General features: G+C 39.8%; 1 protein-coding gene across 6 annotated transcripts in view; it reads left to right on the forward strand.

Annotated features, from left to right (window-relative positions):
• The window catches only part of SLC39A11 (solute carrier family 39 member 11), a 404,063-nt gene extending 394,102 nt beyond the window's left edge, over positions 1-9,961 (forward strand). For all 6 annotated transcript variants that reach the window (XM_087956042.1, XM_087956043.1, XM_026675802.2 and 3 more), the window contains 3 exons: positions 5,208-5,306; positions 6,573-6,731; positions 8,395-9,961. In XM_087956042.1, the coding sequence (XP_087812168.1) occupies positions 5,208-5,306; positions 6,573-6,731; positions 8,395-8,473 (337 nt within the window). In that variant the 3' untranslated portion in view covers positions 8,474-9,961. The remainder of the gene's footprint in view (positions 1-5,207; positions 5,307-6,572; positions 6,732-8,394) is intronic.
• The last annotated feature ends 13,011 nt before the right edge of the window (positions 9,962-22,972 follow it).

A 22,972-nucleotide genomic window follows, 5' to 3' on the forward strand; every position in this document is an offset into this window, starting at 1 on the left:
TTTCAAGAGCTAGTAGAGTTACAGTGATAGTGATTGTTGACCCCAGAAGGAGTTCTCAGTTGCTATCATGGGGGCAGAGCAGTCTCTAGCAGTGCAGTGGCTCCTTCTTTAATGCTGCTATCCAGTCTTAAGGAGCTTCATGGAATGGAACATTACTAGATGACATAAAGACTAATGCCAACGTTTGCTAGAACCCTCTTTCTAAAACATGGGTTCGAAAAGATGGACTCTCTAATATTATTAATTTCTAAGAACTTTGTCCTAATAGTGATTTCCCGGGAAACATTTTAAAGAACAGGCTGAAGATCCTACCTCATGTTGTGAACTGAATAGCCACGAGGAAGGGATGTTTGCAAAGAGATCATTGAAACAATTATATGGCTTTGTTAATGCCAAGGAGTGTCTCACCTTCTTCAGATGCTCTGTCGGAAGAAAGGCCCTACCTGGATCCTGGATCACTAAAGAGCGATTCCAGAGACCTTCTTTTGCTACTCCCAAGTTAAGACAGATCCTTCACCCTCATATTTTTATGCTTCTATTTTTGTGAGTTCTGCTTAATCTTGTGCTGTTGGACTTAAGAAAATGTGCTTCATTTAGCTTCAGCATCTGGCTCTTTATTCTTTTTACAATGAAATATATTCTGTTCTAACAACAGATTTGGCTTATTGGTAGCTTTTGTAATTTGGGTGTGGTTAGCTAGCATGGAAAAGAGACATAGAGCCTGATGGTATTTTGGACTAACAGCCACAGATAAATTCTTTCCAAACGTCCAGAATACTGGCAGTAAATGGGACTTTAAATGTTGGCAATTCCATATTTCAAGAGTGTTTGTAAATTCCAATGGCAGTTCCATTTGAACATGCCATCGTTTGCAATTATCAGACACTCCCTGAAAGTCAAGAAAAGAAACACTGCCTTGCACAAATGTATTTTCCATTCAAAAGTAAAACCAAGAAGAATAGGCATTGTTTGATTCCCTATTTCATCAAGATGTTTAATGCATATAATTAGCTCAGCTTTTGCCTAGTTCCTTTTGTTTCCCCGTTCAGTCATCATCACCTAACTAACCCATCCTTTCTCTACAGGACAAACCAAAACAAAGATTCACCTAATTGCTCTTTCTTTTTCTTTTGAAGGCAATAACTAGAGCAAGGTCAAGACAGGCTTTGCCTTCTGGTAGGGGAAAGTGGCAGTCTGTGGTTTGCTTTAGCACAGCCTCTTCCATTCACATTTCTCTCTCCCACTCATTAGTTTGTTGTGGTTGGAGCTAGTAATAGCTGTTTTGTACTAAGGAGAGGCAAGGGAGGAGGGGAGCGTGGAGATAGCGGCTTCCCTGTTTTCTTGAAAATATGATTTTTCCCTCCTCTCCCTTCTTCCCTTGATTCTCATCAGTTTATCCCGGCCTCCTCCTTTCTGTCAGCTATTAAAAAGCTAAGCAACAGGGAGTGATCCCCCCACCTTTCCATCCCAAGTCTGGTTTTGCTAATAGGAAGCAAGAGTTTAATCTGTCAGAAAGGGTCTCTCTTGCAGCTGTTGCGTTTTCTCTGTCTGAAGAATGAAGCCCCTCTTTGTGAAGAGATGGGAGGCTCTTGGTAAGGGAGAAAAACAGAGGGCATAGGAGGAAGCCCTGCTGTTTTTCAGCTCCATGTTTCAGAGGGGTAACCTCCCCCAGGCTCTAAATCCCTAAAGCCACCAAAGATGGAGATAATTGCTCCTAGTGCTTGCTGGTGGCTGCCTAGTGATGAATCCAGCTACTGCACAATACCTAAGATATATAAGTGGATCTGTTCTGTACTCATAGGTGGCATTTCTTTTCAGTCAGCACATCACGCAAACCAATATGTGTCAGAGACTGCCCCAGAACTCAACTTTTCTATCAGTTTTCCCATTCACAATTTTCTGAAGAACAGGAAAAAGCATGCCCTTTATATAACACAGCTGCCTGCACACATGAGCTCAGTTAAAATCTGCTATTGTTTCCTTTTGATGCTAAGTGTAGATGCTGCTAAGTGAGATTGTGAAATCTTACTGGCCTGCTCCTTTCATTCAAGTATAACTCTGCCATATCCCAAATAATATATGTACTGTAAAGACCTGGCCGTCCAGTCAGGAGAATGGGGCAAGCCTACACAGGCAGAAGTTGCACAGAAGATGCCTTTAGGAAAGGCAACTGTGCTAACCTTTCAACATTATCGTAGGTGTAACCTGGTTGGGTTTTGAATGGCGCTTGGCTTAGGTTACTTGGACTGAAATGATACTGTAAGCGTGTGTGGCGTAAGAGGGGTTACTATAGGGCATGACTGAGCCTTGTAGGTAGAGCCTTGGAGAGAAGAGAAAGGTTTGCACCACTCTCATCTGGAGCCTGCCCTCTGGCGTTGTTAATCCTTCATGCTTGAGAGCAGCAAATTCCATCACCCAACAAGGAAACTCAAGAAGAGGAGCTTAAGTTTCCTTCAAAATTCCATTTTAGAAAAATTTTGCAGGCAGGCATCCCACCGTAGAGCAAGTGGCCCCAGTTTCATAAGCATTCATTCAACAGCATCCATGCCAAGCACGTAATGTAACAGGCGCTCTTTTTCTCCTATACCACCGATGCTGGAATGGAATGAAACTCAAACATTTGCTGGTAAAGCTGACTTCTTATTAATACACCCTTCTGTTCTGTGAGAACAATCGGGCTGATTCACTCAACATTTTGTCTGTAACCTTTTAGAATTTAGCTACTTTTAATCCCCTGACTCTTTCTTGGAAAATACCTATAGGGAAGTAACATTTTATTATTCCAAGTACAATCATTTTCTTTCCAAGAATTGGTTTTTAAAATATATCTTGTTACAGTTTTAGAAGCAAAAAAAATGTGATGAAAAATTGATTGTGAGGGATATGGGGACATAATCACAGCTAAATCATAAATAGCATGATTGTTGTGTTACAAGAAAATACTTGTCTCCAGATTGCATATTAATATTTGTAGAGATATGACTGAGAAATCTATTCTTGCTTTCCCTCTTCTGTTCTTTTTACCTGAGTGATCCATCTGTTCACCTAATGATTATTAATAACCCATTCTTGGCTTCCAATTTTTTTTTAACATAACATGTTTAGACACAAGTGATATTGTGTAATGGCTGCCAAAACTGAGCTCCCCTGAAGAATAGAGGCAGTGAAAAGGGTACAAGGCACTACTGGTGATGGAAAGCAAAGGGCAGGTACATTTTATGTACATAAAGCACTTTGCAATTCTTTGTTCATTTATCCTTTCAGTAAGCCAGTAACATAGATTCTGCAGAGATTGTGATTTGCCCAAGCCCACCCAGTGAGCTTTGTGGTTGGAAAGAGATTACAATCTAGATTTCTCACATTAAAATTCAATATTGCGTCTACATAACCACATTGCTCTCTTCTTACCTCTTCAGATGAAACTTGTTCAAATTCAAAGCTACATGTCTATTTTAAGGACAATTAAATCTTGGTGGTTTGACATTCCTAGAAAAATCATGTTTCTACTCATTGGCAGTTAAGCACTTAATAGATGAACTGTTAGATCCTGACATGTCAACATTGGTCAGTTGTCTTTTTAAAAATAGTTATTAGTTGTAATCAGTTACTTCATGTTTACAGTACAATAACAACTTTAAGAAGCTTATTGTACAGTACGTTGTAGCCATTATATTTGTTTACATATTATTAGATTTCAAACCCAGGCAATACATTTGCCCTTATTTTATTAAGCCTGTATATTCAACAGACAAATTAGAAGATATAAGTCATAAAGTAAGTGGGTGATTTATTTTCAAAGGCATATGTGTACATTCTGTTTTCAAATATCCCAGCCTTTGTCTGTTAAGCATTGCCACCAATACTTTTCTCACTTTCTGAGTGTACCCATATTACCTTCTACTTTTAAGAATACAAATACTGTACTCCTCGTTACAATGATGAAGGTTGTGCACTTTCCTCCAGTCCAAGAATGCAAATTTGTATTGAACGAAAAGGGATGTTAAACCTAGAATGTCAAAGACATCAGATTTGAGAAATTGCAGTGACATGCAGTCCATTCAATTCTGTCTTAACAAAAACAAAACAAAAAACCCTCACAAACCAACAATTATCTAGGCAAAATATATACCAAAACCATATTACAGAAGGTGGATACAGAAAGTCATGCAGAAGGGCCAATTGTGGTCAAAACAGCTTTTATTCTATTTTTGTTTAAATAAAGTGATATGTAAAGCTGTGTTTTAGCAGGAATGTAAAACCTTCAACCTTAATCTAGCTACAAAGCCTTGAACACCCCCCCCCCTTTCAAAGTCCCCCTTCTTTTGATCACAAGTAGTCAATCAAAGCTGCGTCTACTGTTTCCTCTTTAAAGAGAGAAGACTGATGCAGCCCAAGTAGAGTTGAGCTATGTCAAGAGGGGTAGATATTTGATATCTCGGCCTGTTGTAGCTTTGGGAATGATTGATGTGGCTTGCTTGATCACAGAAAATTCTTCTGTTCTTTGGTGGTGTTTGGAAAAAGTTTATAATTCATATATGGACACTCATGAGTGTGATATACCTTTTAAGAATGTAAGGAGCTCCAGATTCCTACTGTTTCATTCTTGCCTACTCTGTCTAATTTTGTGATTCTCCACCTCTGAGTGAATCTTATGGGGAATTTCTTGAATGCAACATGTTGTTGTCTATGTTTATGACTTAGCTCTAAATATACTTTTGGAGAAAAGAGCAAGGTTAGTTTAAGCGTCAATATCTCAGTATCTTTTGCCTGTGGGGGAAAAAATACACCGTGTACATTAGGGAACATTAGCCTCAGCACTTTTCTTACCATTTTACAATGTGCCGCTGCCATTTTTTTTCCCTTTCATTGTGGGAGTGTTTTTGGTGTGTGCTTCAGCTTTTAGAATTCAATTGAGTTAGCTATTTTAAGCTTACTTCTTTTTGACAAGTTTTCTCTCCACCCACTTCTATGTCTCTTTGCGTCCCAGAGGCATTGTTAAGTTGAGGAACACTTTGAAGATGAAAATCATGAGCTGGATGCCAAGCATTAGTTATTACATTAGGCCTCAAGGGCTAAAAACATTGACATTAAAGAGATGTGTTTAATCATAAGGATTTCTTTTCCAGTAGAGGACGATCCTTGTAACTTTCCCCCATCCTTACACAAACGTCAATGTTATATAAATCTGTTTCATTTTATTCGTATAGGAATTTAGCCATTGGGATTGGCATTCAGAATTTTCCAGAAGGGCTGGCTGTCAGCCTTCCCTTGCATGGGGCTGGATTTTCACCATGGAGAGCCTTCTGGTAAGCAAGTCAAATTGTTACTCCAGTGTTTCTTTGTGTTCTCTTCACTGTTGTCTGCTTTATATAGTTAGGACTAAAGTGCATCAAAATGGCTTTGAGTCATACTATCGCTCTAATGCAAGGGAAACACTATTTGGTAGTTCTCAAAGTTTTTATTCAGTGAGACAATTTTGTGGTCTCCGAAGAGTCTCGTGTGCAAAAGAATTTTTTCATAGCATTTGCTGCCCACAAATGAAATAAACTGCTGGGTCACACTAGGCTTTACTTTTTACTGCCAACTCAGGAAATATTTGTGATAAACTCAGAGAATTGGGCACACTCCAAATGTACCAATCAGCATGGTCAGTACCAATGAATTGTGGGAATTATAGCTCAAAATATACTCAGTTTTCAACACTGATTATAACGCCCACGTTCTGATACTTCGATGTATCAACCTCTGAGAGCTCATGTGAGGAGCTTCCTCCAAAAAAAACCCCTCGATGCCTCCCTACACTTTATGCACATCCTGTAATGCGGCTTTATTTCTCCCTGGTTGGTCTGTTATATTAATTTCCTAATGTTTGCCCCCTTCCAGTTTTAATCTAACAGCATTGATTTGAAATTTTGATTTTTTAAAAATCCATAAATACACTTGAATTGTAATAACTGCAACAACCACACATTCTCCAAAGCCCTCAAATTGCTCTCCCATATACTTGCTAACACATCTGCATGCTATTCTAGTCGGAAACCTTCTGGTGAAGAGAAGGGGTTCAACGACACCAGTTGAATTCCCTCTAGATGGGTTAGGCCAATTGTATAAAAATATGCAGTGAAGGTGAAGGTCCTCACTGGGACTTTTAGATCTTCTAAGTGACGTGGACTCTATAACCTCCTGAAAGTTTTGTAGAGAAACAAAGTGGACCAGGTGAATTAGGAATATTACACACGAGGCAGGAGAGAGAGAGAGAGAGAGAGAGAGAGAGGAACAGAGAGGGGCTGCCTGATCTTCTCACCTTTCCTCCAGAGCTTTTGGTCACCTCTAAAGGAGGGGTGATCTCGTAGGTGTTTGCTCAAGAATGACTTGGAGAAGCTTCTCTATTTTTCAATGGTTGATAAACATCCCTGACCCCAGAGAAAAACTTGGCAGAGGGAATGGAAAGAGCTGATCTTATATTGACTCTGGGTTCTCCAAAGGGTGGCAGTTGAGGGGGAAACAATAGCGTGGAGAAGGAAATAGATCCTCTGTCTCTTGACTGACATTTTGCTCTGCTCGCTTTACAGGTACGGTCAGTTAAGTGGCATGGTGGAGCCCCTAGCTGGCATCTTTGGTGCTTTTGCCATAACGCTAGCTTCTCCTCTCCTCCCATATGCTTTGGCTTTTGCTGCTGGAGCAATGGTGTATGTAGTGATGGATGACATCATCCCAGAAGCACAGATCTGGTGAGAACCTGGTTCATTTGCATCTGATCAACTTTAAAATCCTACAAATAAAATGCAATCTAATCCACTTAATTGAATGATTGTTTTTTCTTAGTTTAGTAATTAGTATGTAGTAAAAATCAGAAATTAGTAATAATCAACTCGATAATTTGTAATAAAGGGTACTACTAATTAGTAACTGATAACTATCTGCTTAGTAATAATCTATTTAATAATTAGTGACAGTACTACTGAACAGTAATTAGTAATCTACTTGGTAATAATTACCTCTTTGGCCCTGTATTGTTGACCCTCTACACCATAAGTGTCCAAACTTGGCAACTTTAAGACTTTGACTTCAACTCCCAGATTTCCTCAGCCAGCTAAGCATAGCTGGCTAAGGAATTCTGGGAGTTGAAGTCCACAAGTCTTACAATTGCCAAGTTTGGGGACCCCTGCTCTACACTTATATCCAGAATACATTATTGAAGCAACTAGGAGCTGCAATTAACTGAAAAATTACAACATTCATTAGTTTGAGGATCAACTTCATCAGACTGGACCCAATTAAAAAAAATAAAAAATTACATTCTATGTTCAGTAGACTACTTTATTTTGGAAGGACACACAATTGTTTGTTTTCTGCAGTGAAGGGAAACAACCAGAGCCTTTGTTACCAGTATATCACAGTCAGATGGGTCACAAATGCACCAAATGGCTTTCTTATGATTTGTCTAAGTTTTCTCATTGAGCACAGACCACTCAGAGTAGCAATCTCTTTACCAGCTGTCAAAGCAGAATGTTTATATAACATCTACAGTACTGCAACTTCCACATCTCTCCAACACTGCAGGGCCCTTCCATATTTAAAAGGACTGTTCTGTCTTCAATTCTTGATCTTACTCAATAAAGAAAAGTGGTTGCTTATGTATAACTTTCTAAACGGCCATCTTGACTTCAAAAAAATCCACCTAACCTCCACATTGAGGTCTGAGGATATTTGATAATTTTCTGAACTGACAGTTTAAACATGAGTGCTAAATGTCAGGTAAAGCTCCTGCTAGAAAATCATAGGCTTTGGAGTACTATATCAACCGTAGACTGTGCAAGTGTAGAACCCAGTAGTTTAATTTCAGAGATAACTGTGAACCTAGTCATGTCACAGGTAGCAATGTCTATGTTCAGTTTTGTATTTATTCTGGTAGAATGGCTGAATAGTAACACAAAATTGATACTGAGTATTATGATATCAGTACTCCAATATCAACAAATACTGTATTCCAGAATCATTTCATGGAGGCAAGGAAAATGCGTGTGTTCTGTCTTGAATCAAGGTAGAATGAAGTATCCAAGCAGGAAACAGTAATTTGTTACTCCAGCCAAGTCCCAAAATTAATATATGTCTGTATGGTAGATATACTGTGGTGAAACATATGAAACGCACAGGTGTTCTGAAAACTTTGAGAGATAAATATCTAAGAATCAATTTACTTCTTGCAGTATGAATAGCTTGCCTTACATGGAAGGAAAGGTAGAGAAGCTTTTGAAGTTAGTTGAGCACTTTTGGAAATCTTTCAGTTTCAAGAGGAAGATTTTTTTAAAGTCTTATAAATTCTAAAAATGTCATTCTTAGCAAAAAAAACCCCAACAACAACATGATTGCCTTTTCTTTTTTTCTTTTTAGTGGCAATGGAAAGCTGGCTTCCTGGACAGCCATCTTAGGATTTGTGGTTATGATGTCCCTGGATGTAGGACTTGGATAATAAGAAATAATGACTTTTCTCAAACTGACCTTCAAAATGCATCAAAACAGGAGATATTGCACAGTAGAAATTGCAACTGGACTATTGTATTTTACATTATTGTGCAGAAAACTGAGCTGGTATTGATTTAATGATACTGATTCTTAAAACTTGTCATAATATATATGGGGTTGATCTTGGGAAGCAGGTTTCTTTGTGCATTTGTCCTTTTGCCCCTAGTTAGTTCTGTTTCTTCAAGGCTGTTGGTTATGAAGCGTAATCATGAGTTTTCAAGAATTTTTTTAAAAAAATTCTTCACATTGTTGAGGCAGGTTTCTAAAAATGTCACTGTCCAGTGTGATCTCTGATTGATGGACTTTGCTGTATGTATTGTATTGTATTGTATGGAACAGAGTGGGACAGCCTCAGAGATCTTCAAGGCTTCTATTGACACACGATGACTAACAACACAGTTGTGTTGAGTTTTTTCTTCAGGGATTTGGAAATATTTACTTTTATAAGTTGCTGAAATAAATAGTATCTTTAAAAAAAATAACAACCAAGAGCATAGGTAAGATTTTAAGAGATTGACTTGGACAGCAAGGTTGAATTGCTAATGTGCCCTTTACACATCCTGTACTAAACAATTCTCAGCAGTAAATCTCTGCAGGTGGATCAGAGCCTCTTGACAATGTATAGTTTGTTCTGCATTGTCATTGCAAGTAACAAAAGGCAGTGGTGTTTTGTTTCATTGTTTAAACCAATAATAATAATAATAATAATAATAATATATCTGTTCTAAGCATTTTTCCACCTTTGGGTATAAATGCGAAATGGTCTTGTGTTTAAAAAAATGTACTGAGGAATTGCACTGTCTTTCTGATGGATATAAAGATGACATGACTCAACAAAGGTTAATATAAGCAAATCTTTTTTCTAACAATCTGACAAATCTATTGTAAGTGTGTGCCAAGGCCCCTGTGTAAGAAAATAATATCCATGAGGCCATACAGTCAGAAAATACATCTGAAGGACTAAACAATTTTACAGATCCTGCAAAAGAACTTAGTATAGGTATGGAATGTACTTTTGACTCAGGACTGTTTGCTTTACATCTCCAGTATTTATTCTTCCAAATGAAATCTGGAGAATTGTGCTTGAAATCTCTCTTCCCAGGTGTTACAGTGGGGTTCGTGCAATGGGTAAATATTGCCAGTAGTAGCCCCATTTCTACCCTAAAGCGTTAGGGCTTTTCTGATCATTCTTTAGCATTCCAGGAGAGATGGAATATAAGATGATTGCATCCAGACCTAAGTGAATACTCTAAAGTAAAGCTTTCTAAGAGCCATGCAACTTCCATTAACTAGCAAGGATTCATGAACAAAATTAAATTATATAGAATTGTTTCTTCATTTTCAGGAAGGGGTTTGTTACTGTGCACAAAAACCAATACAGAATTATGTTTGTACTTGATTTTTTTAAAATTCTGAATTAAAATGGATCAATAATATGTTTAATGGACCAATTCTTTATTCTTCTATTTCCTCCCACTTACTTTTTTTCTGACTTACCAGACTCTTCAGCAACCTTTTACATATACTACTATTCGGACTAAAATGAATTCCAGTTTATCAGACCTTTGATGTCTCTGCAAGCTGCATTTGGTAGATGATATTGTTATTATCAAAACATAAGCCGATATCCATTTAATCAATGAATCAAGCTGATTCTACCCATTCTTATTGTTTATTAGCATTTGTAATATAACTGCTTGAAATATCACCCAGTCTGCCTTCCAATCAATACAGGATACATTGAAGAATGAACCATTCCTATTAAAAGTCTGCATTTCTGGCACCAGTAAACATCTGGTCCTTCGTTCCCTTACAGACCCATGACAGATGTTACTATATTCCTTATTCTACCTTGAGGTGCAAACAAAAAGCCAGTGGGAAAAAAAATCTATCAGTTCCACCCTTTGCCTCTCATGTCTGTGACATCTGGTGTACTCAATTTGTTCTTTCATATCAAATTAAAAGCAATTTACCATCAGGAGTATTAGTCTTAGGGAAGGTTAAGTCTCTAGGGATCTAGAAATCTGGGCTATCTGTCCTGTCATGGTTGTTTTGCAGAACTTCATTAATACAGAAGGCTTTCTGGGACCATGTGTTTTTATTTCTGTTGATAAGTTATAGAGAAATGCTTAGGGATTTCTAAATAAAGCAACTCCTGGAGGGTTGGAGATCATCCAGTGATGCAGTGATATTTGGAAGATGGTCGAAGAGCTCTGGCTGATTCCCCCCCCCCCACACACACACACATTTCTTCTTGGGGTTTTGGAGGAATTAAAGGTAAAAGTGAGAAAGGAAGTTTGAGGGAACCACTTTGCTTCTCTTCACAACATTAACCATTTTGCTGTGGAATTTTGAGGTCATGATCTGGAAGGTACTAATTGCCTGGCTGTGTTACAGAGTAATAATTAATGAAATGTTCTTCCTAGACGTCCAGCTGATCTCAGTTATTAGTGTGTTTGAATGGGGTGACATATTCCCCGAACCCCAGCTCTTAAAGCCAGAGATAAAATCAGGAGAAAACCCTGAGGTTGCTTGCTACTGCCTTGTACTTTAACTACCAGAAGGTGTGGATGTGCCTGAGGAACCAGGTACGACTTCACAAAGATGAAAAGAATGAGATTTGCTCTAGAAGCAACATAGGGAATAACTTCTAGCCCAGCATTCGTAGACCAACATTCCATCCTGCTTCTTGGTTAAAAAAACCTGGCCAGAAATGAGCAAAGAAAAGGGTTGCAGCTAGCCTGTTGAAGTGCCTTTCCGCACTGTTTCCTGTCCTCTTTGCTCTCTTGTTGCTGCTGAGTCAGTGAGGAAGTCTTTCAGGGCCAGCAAACTCTGTCTGCTTTTACCTGCACGGCTCTCTCTGGGCCGAGGTGGAACTTCTTCCTCAAGGGACCTCATGTGGCTACTTGATGTTTACTCATAAGGTGGGGGAGGGGGGTTGGTGGAGGAAAGGTGCAGCACAGTGTGGTTGTGGTTTCTAGGGAGGAGGCAGGAACAAGAATAGCCAAGCAGAGCTTTGCACGCAACTAAACAATAATCTTATTATTATAACTGATGCCGTAAAACAGCACAAAAGTGACAAGGGCGCTCTTCATGCTGAAGCTGGAAGAGATGGCTGTACCTGAGTCACTGCTTGTAAAGGGAGGCTGATTTCACCTGCTAACCCAATCTGTTCCTGGGGGTGGAACCCAGAGACAAAATGCTTTCTGTTCATAGTTGTTGAGGGTTTTAAGTTGCTCTTTGTTAGGTGCTTGGCACCAGAGTAGCAATTAAAAGTGAGACACGCAGAGGCGTCTGTCTCCCAAGTCAAGGGCAAAGGTTCTCTTGATTGCAAGTATTCTTAGGACTGTCTCCTTTATGCGATTATAATTAATAATAGTGGATTTTGCCCAGGCAATATTGAAGTCTATCCAATGCAAACTTAAATGTGGCATCAAGCTTAACAGGAAAAGGACAGTGATTCATTTAGAGTAGAGATGCAAACTCTCGGTGGCCAATTTACTTGAAATGGCGGGGGGCTCAGTGTCACCAAGTAAGGCAAATGGGGGAGAAGTAGGGAGGGATTTTGTTTGTGCAGTTGCAATAAATGCCAGTTTTAAGGCTTCACCCTGAAATAATGAGAAACTGCACTGTGAACTTTTAAGTAATAATGACTAGAAGGAACTTGGCCAGTGGTGGGATTCAAATTTTTTTACTACTGGTTCTGTGGGTGTGGCTTGGGCCACAGAAGGATAGTATAAAATCTCCAGTCAGGGGTGGTATTTGCTGGTTCTCCAAACTACTCAAAATTTCCGCTACCGGTTCTCCAGAACTGGTCAGAACTTGCTGAATACCACCTCTGACTTGGCCACAAAAACAGAATTTGGTTTGCATTTTTTCCCTGGAGCCACAAGCTAATCACCCCTGTAAATTAATGGAAGGATTTTATAATTTGTATATACTTTCAGAAAGATCCAGTGGATGGTTTGTTTTCAGTTGGGTCAGCAGTGATACTGGAGAATTTTTGCTGCCATTAATTGCATAAGCAGAGGCTCCCTGCAGGGGTGGGGTAAAAATGAAAGAAAGTGACTACAACTACACAACGAAACTATTAACAAAGGGCTGTATTTATTTTGAGTCACTGTACAATCACCTTGACATTTAAAAAAACCTCATGCTTTAGACCCTCCCAATTTAGCAATGCTTCCAAATGTGGCTATCAAAAGCTTGCCTGACTCTGGTCTACAAATTGATCTCTGATCAAAATTGCTTCAGTTACGTTGAGGATTGACCCTGGCTAAATGCCTATATGTGATCTGAACTGTAACTCCTTTTCTGATACAAAGACCCCTAACTTTCTATTTCCAGTGATATGGCTCATAAGATGCCATTTTACAAGGAAGCTTACTCAAGTATAATCATGTCCAAGGAGAACTTTGAATCTTGGATATGCAAAAACCTTTTTTGGGGGGGTGGGGGGTGGGGGAGAAACCTAGCAATAGTTCTTGCAGCTGTTGTGTGCGAGACAACCTCTGGTTGCCCTGTTATTTTGCTTCATGTCTAGAGACCATGACTCTGCAATCCTGGCAAGAGAAAATATAGGCACCCAGAGGTCTGAGGAGAGGACGAGAGAGCATATAACAGCACCTTTTCCACTTTTCTAATTGTTCTATACTTTATTGTTGATTGCCATCTGCATTGTGTCTGGCAATTTTAAACGGTTGTCTTTTCCTCCGTATTTCTCATAATTTTGATTTGCTTTTAAGATGTGGTCGCCAAGGCATTTGTTTTTCCTCCAGTGCTGACTCTTTCAGTAAAGTAGATGTCAAAGGTAACTACTCCAAACCCTCCAATGAAGGCTCACAGTGAATTTCAAATGTCAGCAAAATGAGAGAGGGAAGCTATGGAGTTGGAGGCCTGCTAGATTTCCTCTAGGAGGAGAGTGTCAGAGATCTGAACCCCTGGCACAGTTCATGCCCTCTGCTGTGAAGTCAGCAACTTCAGCATGACCCACAGCTACCAAGCAAGCTGTACACTTAGCTAGCTGCTAAGTAGGAGCTGCCATTGTTGTGTTGATTTCAATTCAATAGATTTCTTACACGATGAATCTAAAGAGGTGCTTTGGTCATTAAGTTTATTATTATTGGGTAACTTGTATATTACTAATGGTACCTGTAATGGTATTGTATTGTTGGAAGAATTATCCTTCTAGGTTCAGTTCCAAGTGGGGAAAAAGACACTAGAAACATGGAGGCTGTTTGGAAAGATGGTATAATGGTGGACAGGACCACATGGCTTGGAGCTCCAAAGTGAAAAGGATGATCACATGCTTCAAGATGTTGGGTGAAGGAAAAGGAGGAGGAAAAAGGAGCAAGATGCTGAATGCGATTGTTTTATACCCACTGTTGGGCCCCACCTTAGTGTTTCCTGTTCCTGTGTAAGAAATGTATCCCATTGGCTGTCAGACTCCCAGGGGCAGGGGTCTTAGCTAACTTTGTAGGCTTTGTCTGGACCACATGGCTTCACCAGAATGCTGGCTGATGCAATCTTCCCAGGCCAGGTGGTGATATTGGTAGAGGCCTTTGTTATGTAGCATATTCTGGCCCAGGCCTTAATGGCCTGGCCATTAACAAAGGTGGGGGTGAGCTTCTACTTCTTAGCTTCTACTTCTCTTTTTAGGGGAAATATTCTGCCTTTTTAATATTTCTTAGGATATTTCATTTTTCTAGGGGTGCTAACTTCCTACAGTATCAAGGGATCGTATAGTATATTTTATGTCCTTCTGAAAGAAGTGTTGAATATCTGGAAAAATGGATCTATGGATAGAAATACATTACCTGTACTAAAAAAAATTAGTCTCATATATATTAGGATTCTCATCTTCTCTCTCTGTAGACAAACTTCCAATAAGAAGGAAAAGATACTAAGGCCTGAGAGTTCAGCCTAAGGGAAGAGTTAAAGCTTACATTTTAAAAAAAGTCACCATTGGGATCAAGTGTTATCTTTTGAGTGCTCTAGAAAAGCAAACATAGAGTTTCATAAAATAATATCTATCTTCCTGGGCTCATTTCCTCAACCAGTGGCAACAGTGGCATTCCACACCTGGGTTGACTGAACTTTTCTTAGTGTGTATTATGCTATAAAGTTTTTTAATAGCACTTTTTCTCAAACTTGGAGACATTAAGACATGTGGACTTCAACTCCCAGAATTCCTCAGCCAGCATATTGAGACCAACATATCTTAAACTGATCAAGGATGAAAAACATTGATTTATAGCATGGACACATATCGGTGTGCTTATTTTATAACTTGTTGCATTTCTGCATTAGATGTTCTATATGTATAGAACATTTCTCTGAATCTACATTTTATGCTCACTTTCCTTAGGAAAGGTAAGTTTCTATGTACATTTCTGGAGGATGAAACTGCATTGCAAAATTCAAATGAAGGGCTATTCAACACATTGCTTTCTGCTTTCAGAATAGACATCCAAAATGCAGACGTAATTGGGATTTTTTTTTAGATTTTAGTTTTACTTTAGTTTGTTTTGTTTTTTTATGATTTAGATTGTTTTATTATTGCTGTGAGCCATCCATAGTTGTGTCTAACATGAGCAACTATATGGTTTTTAAACCATTTATTGGTATAAATGCAGTTTTAATTGTAATTTTAATTAGTAATGTTTTCTAGTGTAGTTCTTTTTTCTTCCTTCCATCCCCTTTTTAAAACCCATTCATCTTCTGAAAAATTATAATTAGCTTCCCACCTTCATTTCAGCTGAAACCACCTCTTTAGTACATATAAGAACACTTGGTTTAGTTCTTCTTATGTTACCTGATTTCTTTATTCTTGACAGAGAGCATGTTGCATCCCTTAAATTAACTTTCATTTTATGCTGACGTACAAAGAAGCATCAGTAGTTCTTTTGTGTCAATAAAATATATGGTACATGAGTTGAAATGTAGGGGATATCTTGTGATTAGGTATGAAACAGATGTGGTATTCAGAAGGTTCTGACCAGTTCTGGAGAACCAGTAGTGGAAATTTTGAGTAGTTCGGAGAACTGGCAAATACCACCTCTGACTGGCCCCACCCCCATCTAGTCTCTGCCTCCCGAGTCCCAGCTGATTGGCTGGGTCTTTTTTTGTTGCCCTGCACAGGAGAACGGAGCTGGAAAGCAGGTTAGTGGGGTGGGGAGAGAATGGGAATTTTGCAATATCCTTCCCCCTGGAGTGGGGTGGGAATGGATATTTTACAGTAACCTTAACACACCATGCCCACCAAGCCACGCTATGCCCACCAAATCATGCCCACAGAACCGGTAGTAAAAAAATTTTGAATCCCACCATTGGTATGAAAGCAAGCAAAAAGATCTATAAAAAGAAAAATACTCATGAGTGGAAGACAGTCATCTCCCTTCTACCTCCCTGCCATCCTTCTATTAATTTCTTTACTCTATTCCATGAAAGCAGTATTTCCCAACCTTGGCCAATTCACCTCCCAGAATTCTCCTCAATGGCCATGCCGGCTGTGGAATTCTGGGAGTTGAAGTACAACACCTGGAAATTGCCATGATTGGGAAAGACCGCGCTAACACCTAGGCTTGCCCAGAAGAATGGCTCCAGCCTGTCCTGATTTCTCACTCAGTTTGCTCTTTTCTGCCTGTTGAAGAAATAATTGTTTTCGCAATCATCTTTCTTCAGATGGTGTGCTACAGTTTCACTCTCCGAAAACTTCCTTGGATTAGAGAAGCTATATAGATCACAGACACTATATGACAGCAAACATTGGAGCAGCTCAATTAGGTGTTCATCCATGGTTCCCTGTTATGCTTTCTAGTAATTTTCCATTGATGTCTATATTGTATTAAATACTGTATATTTGCCCATTTAGATCTGTTCAGTTTGGATGCGAGCAGGAACTCCACATTGGAAAATACCTTGCCTCATCTATGAGGACAGAGTGAGTTCAGGCAACTGTTTCCTCTGAACCTATTTTAAAGGATGGTTCTAAGCTCTGCTAAGATGCTGCATGTGAGGGAAACAACTACTATTACACTAAAAACTGATAAGACCACCAAATCAAGACCACCCAAGGCATTGAACACAGTCAAATTAAGAAATAACTGGGAAAGAAAAAGAAAACTGGGAAAATATATGAACAAGAAAATTCTGACCCATTCCTGTTCCATCAAGGAGGATCACATATCACCCTGGCTTATTGTAAAAAGCTAAATTTCAAAACTTTTCTAAAATAGTGCAGGTTTTGGGCCAAACAGATCTGGGGAATGGGAGACCAGTATTACAGGGGCAAGATTAGACAAGACCAGAAAGTACATCTCCATATTTCCACCAGATGGCACTGTTGGATCCAAGGGACTTCGACTACATCCAACCTGCCACATGGGTCATTTGAGTCAATATGGCTAGGAAATTTGCATCTTTCAGAAGGAGAGGGAGGGGAAGGGAAGGGAGGGGAGGACTGAGTAGAGGATTCCCATGCTGTTGGAATGCATGTCAGCACTGGCACATTGTGTCTGTGCTTCCTTACTTTTTTGTGGCCATTTTCGGTGGTGGCTAGGCTATACCAAAAGTCTGTATTCTGTGGGCTTCCTCTATTGTACCTTACAGAAATTTCTAATTACTCAGCAATTACAACGGAATCAAGAGTGCTGGAAGTGGAAGTCACTTCAGCCTTGAAGTTCAAACTGTCTAATCAACCACAGTGTCCAAACCACATGTTACCATCTTTCCTTGTACTATGCTCAATCCTTTTTGTTTTGTTTTTGATGCCTTCAATTCAGTCTTGACTCCTGGACAAGTGCCTGCAGTTTTCTTAGCAAGATGTTTAGAAATGGTTTGCCACTGCATTTTGCAATTGCTCAACCTTGCCAAGCCATTATCAAAATTAATGCATGTGTTGATTTCGGTCATAGAAACACAGATCTTGGTGTTTTCCAGCTATGAGTTTGTATGATACTCCCTCTTGATGTCAAACGTTCATGCAAGAGCACTCTTGAGGCTTGTTGATTTTTGTAGATTTTGTCCATAAATGGAGAAATAGTTGGTGTGCAGATAAAATCTAAAGTAGATGTTTACTGGAATTGACAGTCTTATCCTTAACTGACTTCACCTGCTCTATACAAAGCAGGTCCTCTATCCAATTTCCTGGGACTATATTCATCAGTACCACTAATTTGTGAATGTACAAGGCATAACTATTTATATAACCTGATGTTTTAATATAGTATTTATTCCAGAGTTACTTCTGCTCGGTGGCTGCCTGATAATGCTTACAGTATTATATTGAATCTATGGCATTCCAATTGTTGGGTTCAATGATAACATCCTTTTTGTTTTAAGTACTTTGTCTGTTCACCTGAAGTTAACGAGCACTGGAATGTAGTTTAAAAATAATTCATGTTATTTAGAAATAGTCTTTTTTTAAAAATCATAAATTTCTTGCCCACATGTACCCTCTGGCTAGAACAGGCCACTGGGGTCATTCAGGGCTAATCTTATTGGACATTGGCTTAGAGATTTGATTGCTTATTTCGGGGGGCCTGATTCCTCTGAAGGTTAACAAGGAGGGTATTTGAGTCTTTTATTTTCATCCCTTCTCAACACTGTCCTGTTCCTCCGAGCACTCAAAAAAATTACACCTTCCCCCAACTCCATTCGAAGAACTTAGTCAGAACTAAGAGAAAAACAAACCTTTCATGGAAGCTGCATACTCAAGAAATGATCATCGTAGCTGCTGAGGCAAGCGCAGAAAACAGATTATGTTGGAAATAAACAATACCAGAAGGACAGATTGGGGAGTGAATCATGTGCTTAATGAATGAGCCAGATGTCACAGGGCCAAGGAAAAGGAGTTGTATAGATTGGCCCAAACAATCTATTGATTTAACAAAATTTTCTACCAATATGCTAAGGGAGAGTATTCTGACAGATTCCTGACATGGTAAAAAACATGAGGGGGAGGGGGAGAAAGAAGGGTGGGGGAGAACAGAGAAAGAGAGATTGCAAAATTCAAATAACTACATTATGATCCGGTTAATATAAACAAGCAGAGAGAAATTTACATGGTTTAGAATTTTAGAATTTTCCCATCCAAATACGTTATAAATGTAATCCAGACCACCATGAAAATGTTTGGCTTCTTTTGTACCAGAACTGCCAAGAGTTCATGCATCAACATATCTATTTAAAAAAAAACACCCCACATTTTCAGTCACAATTTATATTCTACTGGAAATTCTTGAGAATGCCATTGACCAGAAAGAAAGTACATCTTTGTTGCCTTCAAGAATTAAGAGTTACTTTGGCTTGTGGGCCGAGAGCCATCTTTGAGTATCCTCTAAGGCAGTGATCCCCAACCTTTTTGACGCCAGGCCCGGTACCCCACCCGCCACTTTTGAGTATCCGGTGAGCTTCTACCCGAAAAGCCCCGGCTTTTTCTCGCACAACCAGCCCGGTGGAGTGTCCGTGAACCCGCGGACCGGTGGGGGGCCCCTTTAACAGGATAAGTGAAGGGTTTTCAGAATAATAATAGATGCTTCCCAGATAGAGTAACTTTTTCATATTCCCGTAATATATTATGTACGCTGAAGAGAAAATTACCACAGGATTTTTTCAAGTTCATCTACCTTCCAAGCCTGCTTAAAATTCTACTTAAATCCCATTGCGTCTCCAGAATCTTCCAATTAGGTTGGACTTCTCTTCTTACCAACAACTTCTACACCTCTAAACCTTTACCAAGGTTAAAGTGCTAGATTAAGATTTAAATAAGGAAGTAACCCTTTGAGTAGGTGTTTAGGGTGGGTGGGTGGGGGGATAGATCTGAGGAACACTGAAGAAGACTTCAGACTCTTTGCTTCTCCACTTGGCATTATTAAAGAGGACAGATTTGAATGAAGATTGAATTGTAAATTGTTTTATTTTTGTGAAAATGAAAATTGATGGTTTTATCTCAGCCATTCAGAACTGAAAATATTTAAGAGGTTCCTTCTACCAGCCATTCTCAGGCACAAAATAATTATTCGGTCTCTTACATTTTATCACTTGCATTTTCAAAGAAAAAAAAAACATTTTCTTCCTACATAAAGTTAACATCAAATGTTAATCTCAATACTTTGTCACACTCGTGAGCTTCTGAATCTAGATGGACATGTGTCCAGAAATGACATTCCATGTGAAGCAGAAGGCTTACTTGTTGCACTGGCTGACTTTCACACATTACTAAGCTGGGATTTTAAACTCCAGTTTATTGTACAAACCATAATGGCCTAGTTCACATATATCACTGTGCCAAGAGTAAAGAAATCATAACTTTCTATTCTATGAGATCTGATCTTTCAGTTCCATGGTAAAAGTAAGTGGGGTTTTTTTTCCTGCCAAGAGCTGGGTTTCCTTGAGGATGATCCATTGGAATTTGCATCTCAGTGTGAGGTGGGGAACATAATAATCAGCTCTGATCAGGAATTACTCTGTTCTTTCCCCCCATTCCACCTCCCCATGCTGTCTGCCACTCCTAACTTCCTTTTGTTCGTTCTCTCTTTCTCTCTCTCTCTCTCTCTCTCTCTCTCTCTCCTCTCCCTCCCTCCCTCCTCCCTCCCTCTCTCTCTCTCTCTCTCTCTCTCTCTCTCTCTAGACAGGCCCATTTCCAGACTCATTGAGCTACAACTGCCCAATGTTTGTATTTTTAAACCAAGTCAGTGGGCCCACAGTTATTCTTGGAAATAAAGACAATTGGCAGCTGACAGTTTGTATCCCAGCACGTCAACTTTGCATTACTTTAGGTATAGTAGGAGAACTGGCAATCCCCTGGATGGGCTGCCATCAGAAGAGTCAAATAGTTGGGTTTGTGTTTATTGGATCGAATGAATGGCTGGCCCTGCTTTGAACGGAGAAAAAGAAGCTGCTGCACTAAGGCATTGCCATCTGTCCGATACTGAGTCACCTAGCCACTACAGTGAGAACAGGAAAACATCCCCCCCACACACAAAGACCCCTCTTGACATTTAGCAATGTTTTCCTAGTCACAATATCAAGCCAATGCCCAAGTCTAATGTCTTTGTTGGATGCTAGCTGGCCTGAGACATTTTGCTGCCATGACACATCATCGCAATTGGCACCCTCTTCCTTCTCTGCCAGCTCCTATCAAGGTGTGGACATTTAACCCAGAAACCTTCCCACGTGCTTTGCTTTCTTGGCATTATAAATAACCAAGACTGGACTGGGCTTTCAGGATACACAAATTCAGTCATTCAGATGCCTGCCTTACGCTATCCAAAAGTAAGTCCTATCGGCTTAAAGTAGGCAACAGAGGCTGGCCCTAGGCAGGCAGGCAGCTCATGGTTAAAATGCCTTGACACTCTCTCTCTCTCTCTCTCTCTCTCTCTCTGTGTGTGTGTGTGTGTGTGTGTGTGAATGAGTGAGAGAGGAGGAGAGGGGGATTTAAAATTGAAGTCTATCTTCATCTGGGCAGATGGAATAAGAACCAGCTGAAGCTTGCCTAGTTTTTTGCCTTTGGAATAGAGTGTCCAATTTAGGCAGCTTTAAGACTTGTAGACGTCAATTCCCAAAATTCCCTATGCTGGCTGGGGAATTCTGGGAGTTGAAGTCTACAAGTCTTGAATTTGTCAAAGTTGGACCACCCCTGCTTTAGACTCTGCTGTCAGTCTGTTATTTGTTTGCACTTTTATTTCCTGCCTCAATCTGAGGTCAGCACTGTCAAGAAACATGCACTGAAGCATTTGGGGCTTTTGTTTTTAAGGCGGATAATGCTTCAGCCCCCTTTTTAAAACATGACTTCTAAAAGTTTTTCCAAATATTCCTCCTTTCTCTTGACAGAACGTTATGCTTGCCAATAAACTCTGTCATTCCTTGTGGCTCTTTATGTGGCTCCGATAGACAACTCGGTGTGTCAAAGAGTGCCGATCAGAAAGGCCTTGAGGTCCCCTGGTTCACATGACGTCTGGGTGAATTAACTGGGGCTGGGTATATTATGGGGCCTGACAAATGCTGATGGATTGGGCGTCTCAGTCAATAGAAACGACTGTGAATGTTGTCAGTACAATAGGAGTCATTGTGTGGCAGGGCAAGTCTCTGCCTGTTTCCTAAAAGACAGAGACAGGTGTATCATAGTAGGGTCATGCTAGGGAGGAGGGCCTCTCGCCGCCAAGACTTCACCTCACCTGCTTCTGTCTCTTCTTTTTATCGTTCTTATTAAGCAGAGCCGATTGTAATTTGATCTGAAAGTGAATGATGAGTATCCGTTGGCTCTACTCCCTCAGTACCAGAATCCCCTCCCGTTTCAGGGACTTAAAGCTCGGCGTTGGCATCAAACAGGGCTCACATCTGCAGGAGGCACTTTTTAAGTCTTGAATCTGACCATGAAAATCTGACCTCAAACCTGCAAGGAACTTTCTCGCAAAGAACACACATTACTTCTCCATGTTTACTGCAAATACCTTGAAAGGCAGAGTTGTCTTTTCAGAGTCCAAAAGAGGGAATCGAGACACATTTTATAATGTTTCTTTCATGCTGCAGACCTGTGTAGGATTGATCCCAGTAGTGGGCAGTTCTGTTCAAAAGTGAATCATAATTTTAGGAAGAATAAATACTATAGGGCTTGGGGTTTCCTGTGTGCAATAGATAGTCCTCCACTTACGACTAGAATTGAGCTCAAAATGTCCATTGCTAAGCAATGCAGCTAGGTGAGTTTTGTCCCTTTTTACGAACTTTCTTGCCACAGTCGTTAAAGGAATCACTGCAATTGTTAAATTACCACAATTGTTAAGTGAATCTGGCTTCCCCATTGACTTTGCTTGTCAGAAGGTCGCAAAACGTGATCACATGATCTTGAGACACTAAAACTGTCAAAAGTACATGCCAGTTTGCCAAGCATCTGAATTTTGATCACATAACCACAGGAACAGTCATAAAATAGTCAACTTTTTTCAATGCCATTGTAAGCTTGAAGTGTCACCAAATGAATGGCCTGTTACGTTGAGGACGACCTGTTTGGTCCTGATACAAATCAGACTCTACAGCTGGTCTTGCTGCCAATGTTAACTTCTGTCCTAGAACATAGCTAAGCAGGATGGGGGAGGTGATCTTTTGCAGGATTCTACTTTCCTTTCTCCTTCCAACCCCACCCCAATTGTTTAAAAGTTTAAATATTGTTTAAAGGGATAGCATCCTGCAGCATCTTAAAGACCAATATATAAATTTTCCCTCATGTTCCCAGGGATGCTTTTGATCAGATTCATTTATAGCCTACACAAAAGCATATATGGTGTAGATTTGTTTAAGGGGGCTGCAAGACACTGTGACAATGTGCCTGCTTAAGACAACCAAAGCTTTCACTACGGAAGATACACTTGCATTTAAAGCACCATTGAGCTCATCTTCAAGTCTTGTAGCTCTGCTCAAAATTTCATAAATGTGGAGGAGAAGATCA

Source organism: Notechis scutatus, chromosome 2 (genome assembly GCF_049901735.1).
Source record: "Notechis scutatus isolate UNSWTSFEM ecotype Mainland chromosome 2, rNotScu1.2, whole genome shotgun sequence".
Classification (NCBI taxonomy): domain Eukaryota; kingdom Metazoa; phylum Chordata; class Lepidosauria; order Squamata; family Elapidae; genus Notechis; species Notechis scutatus.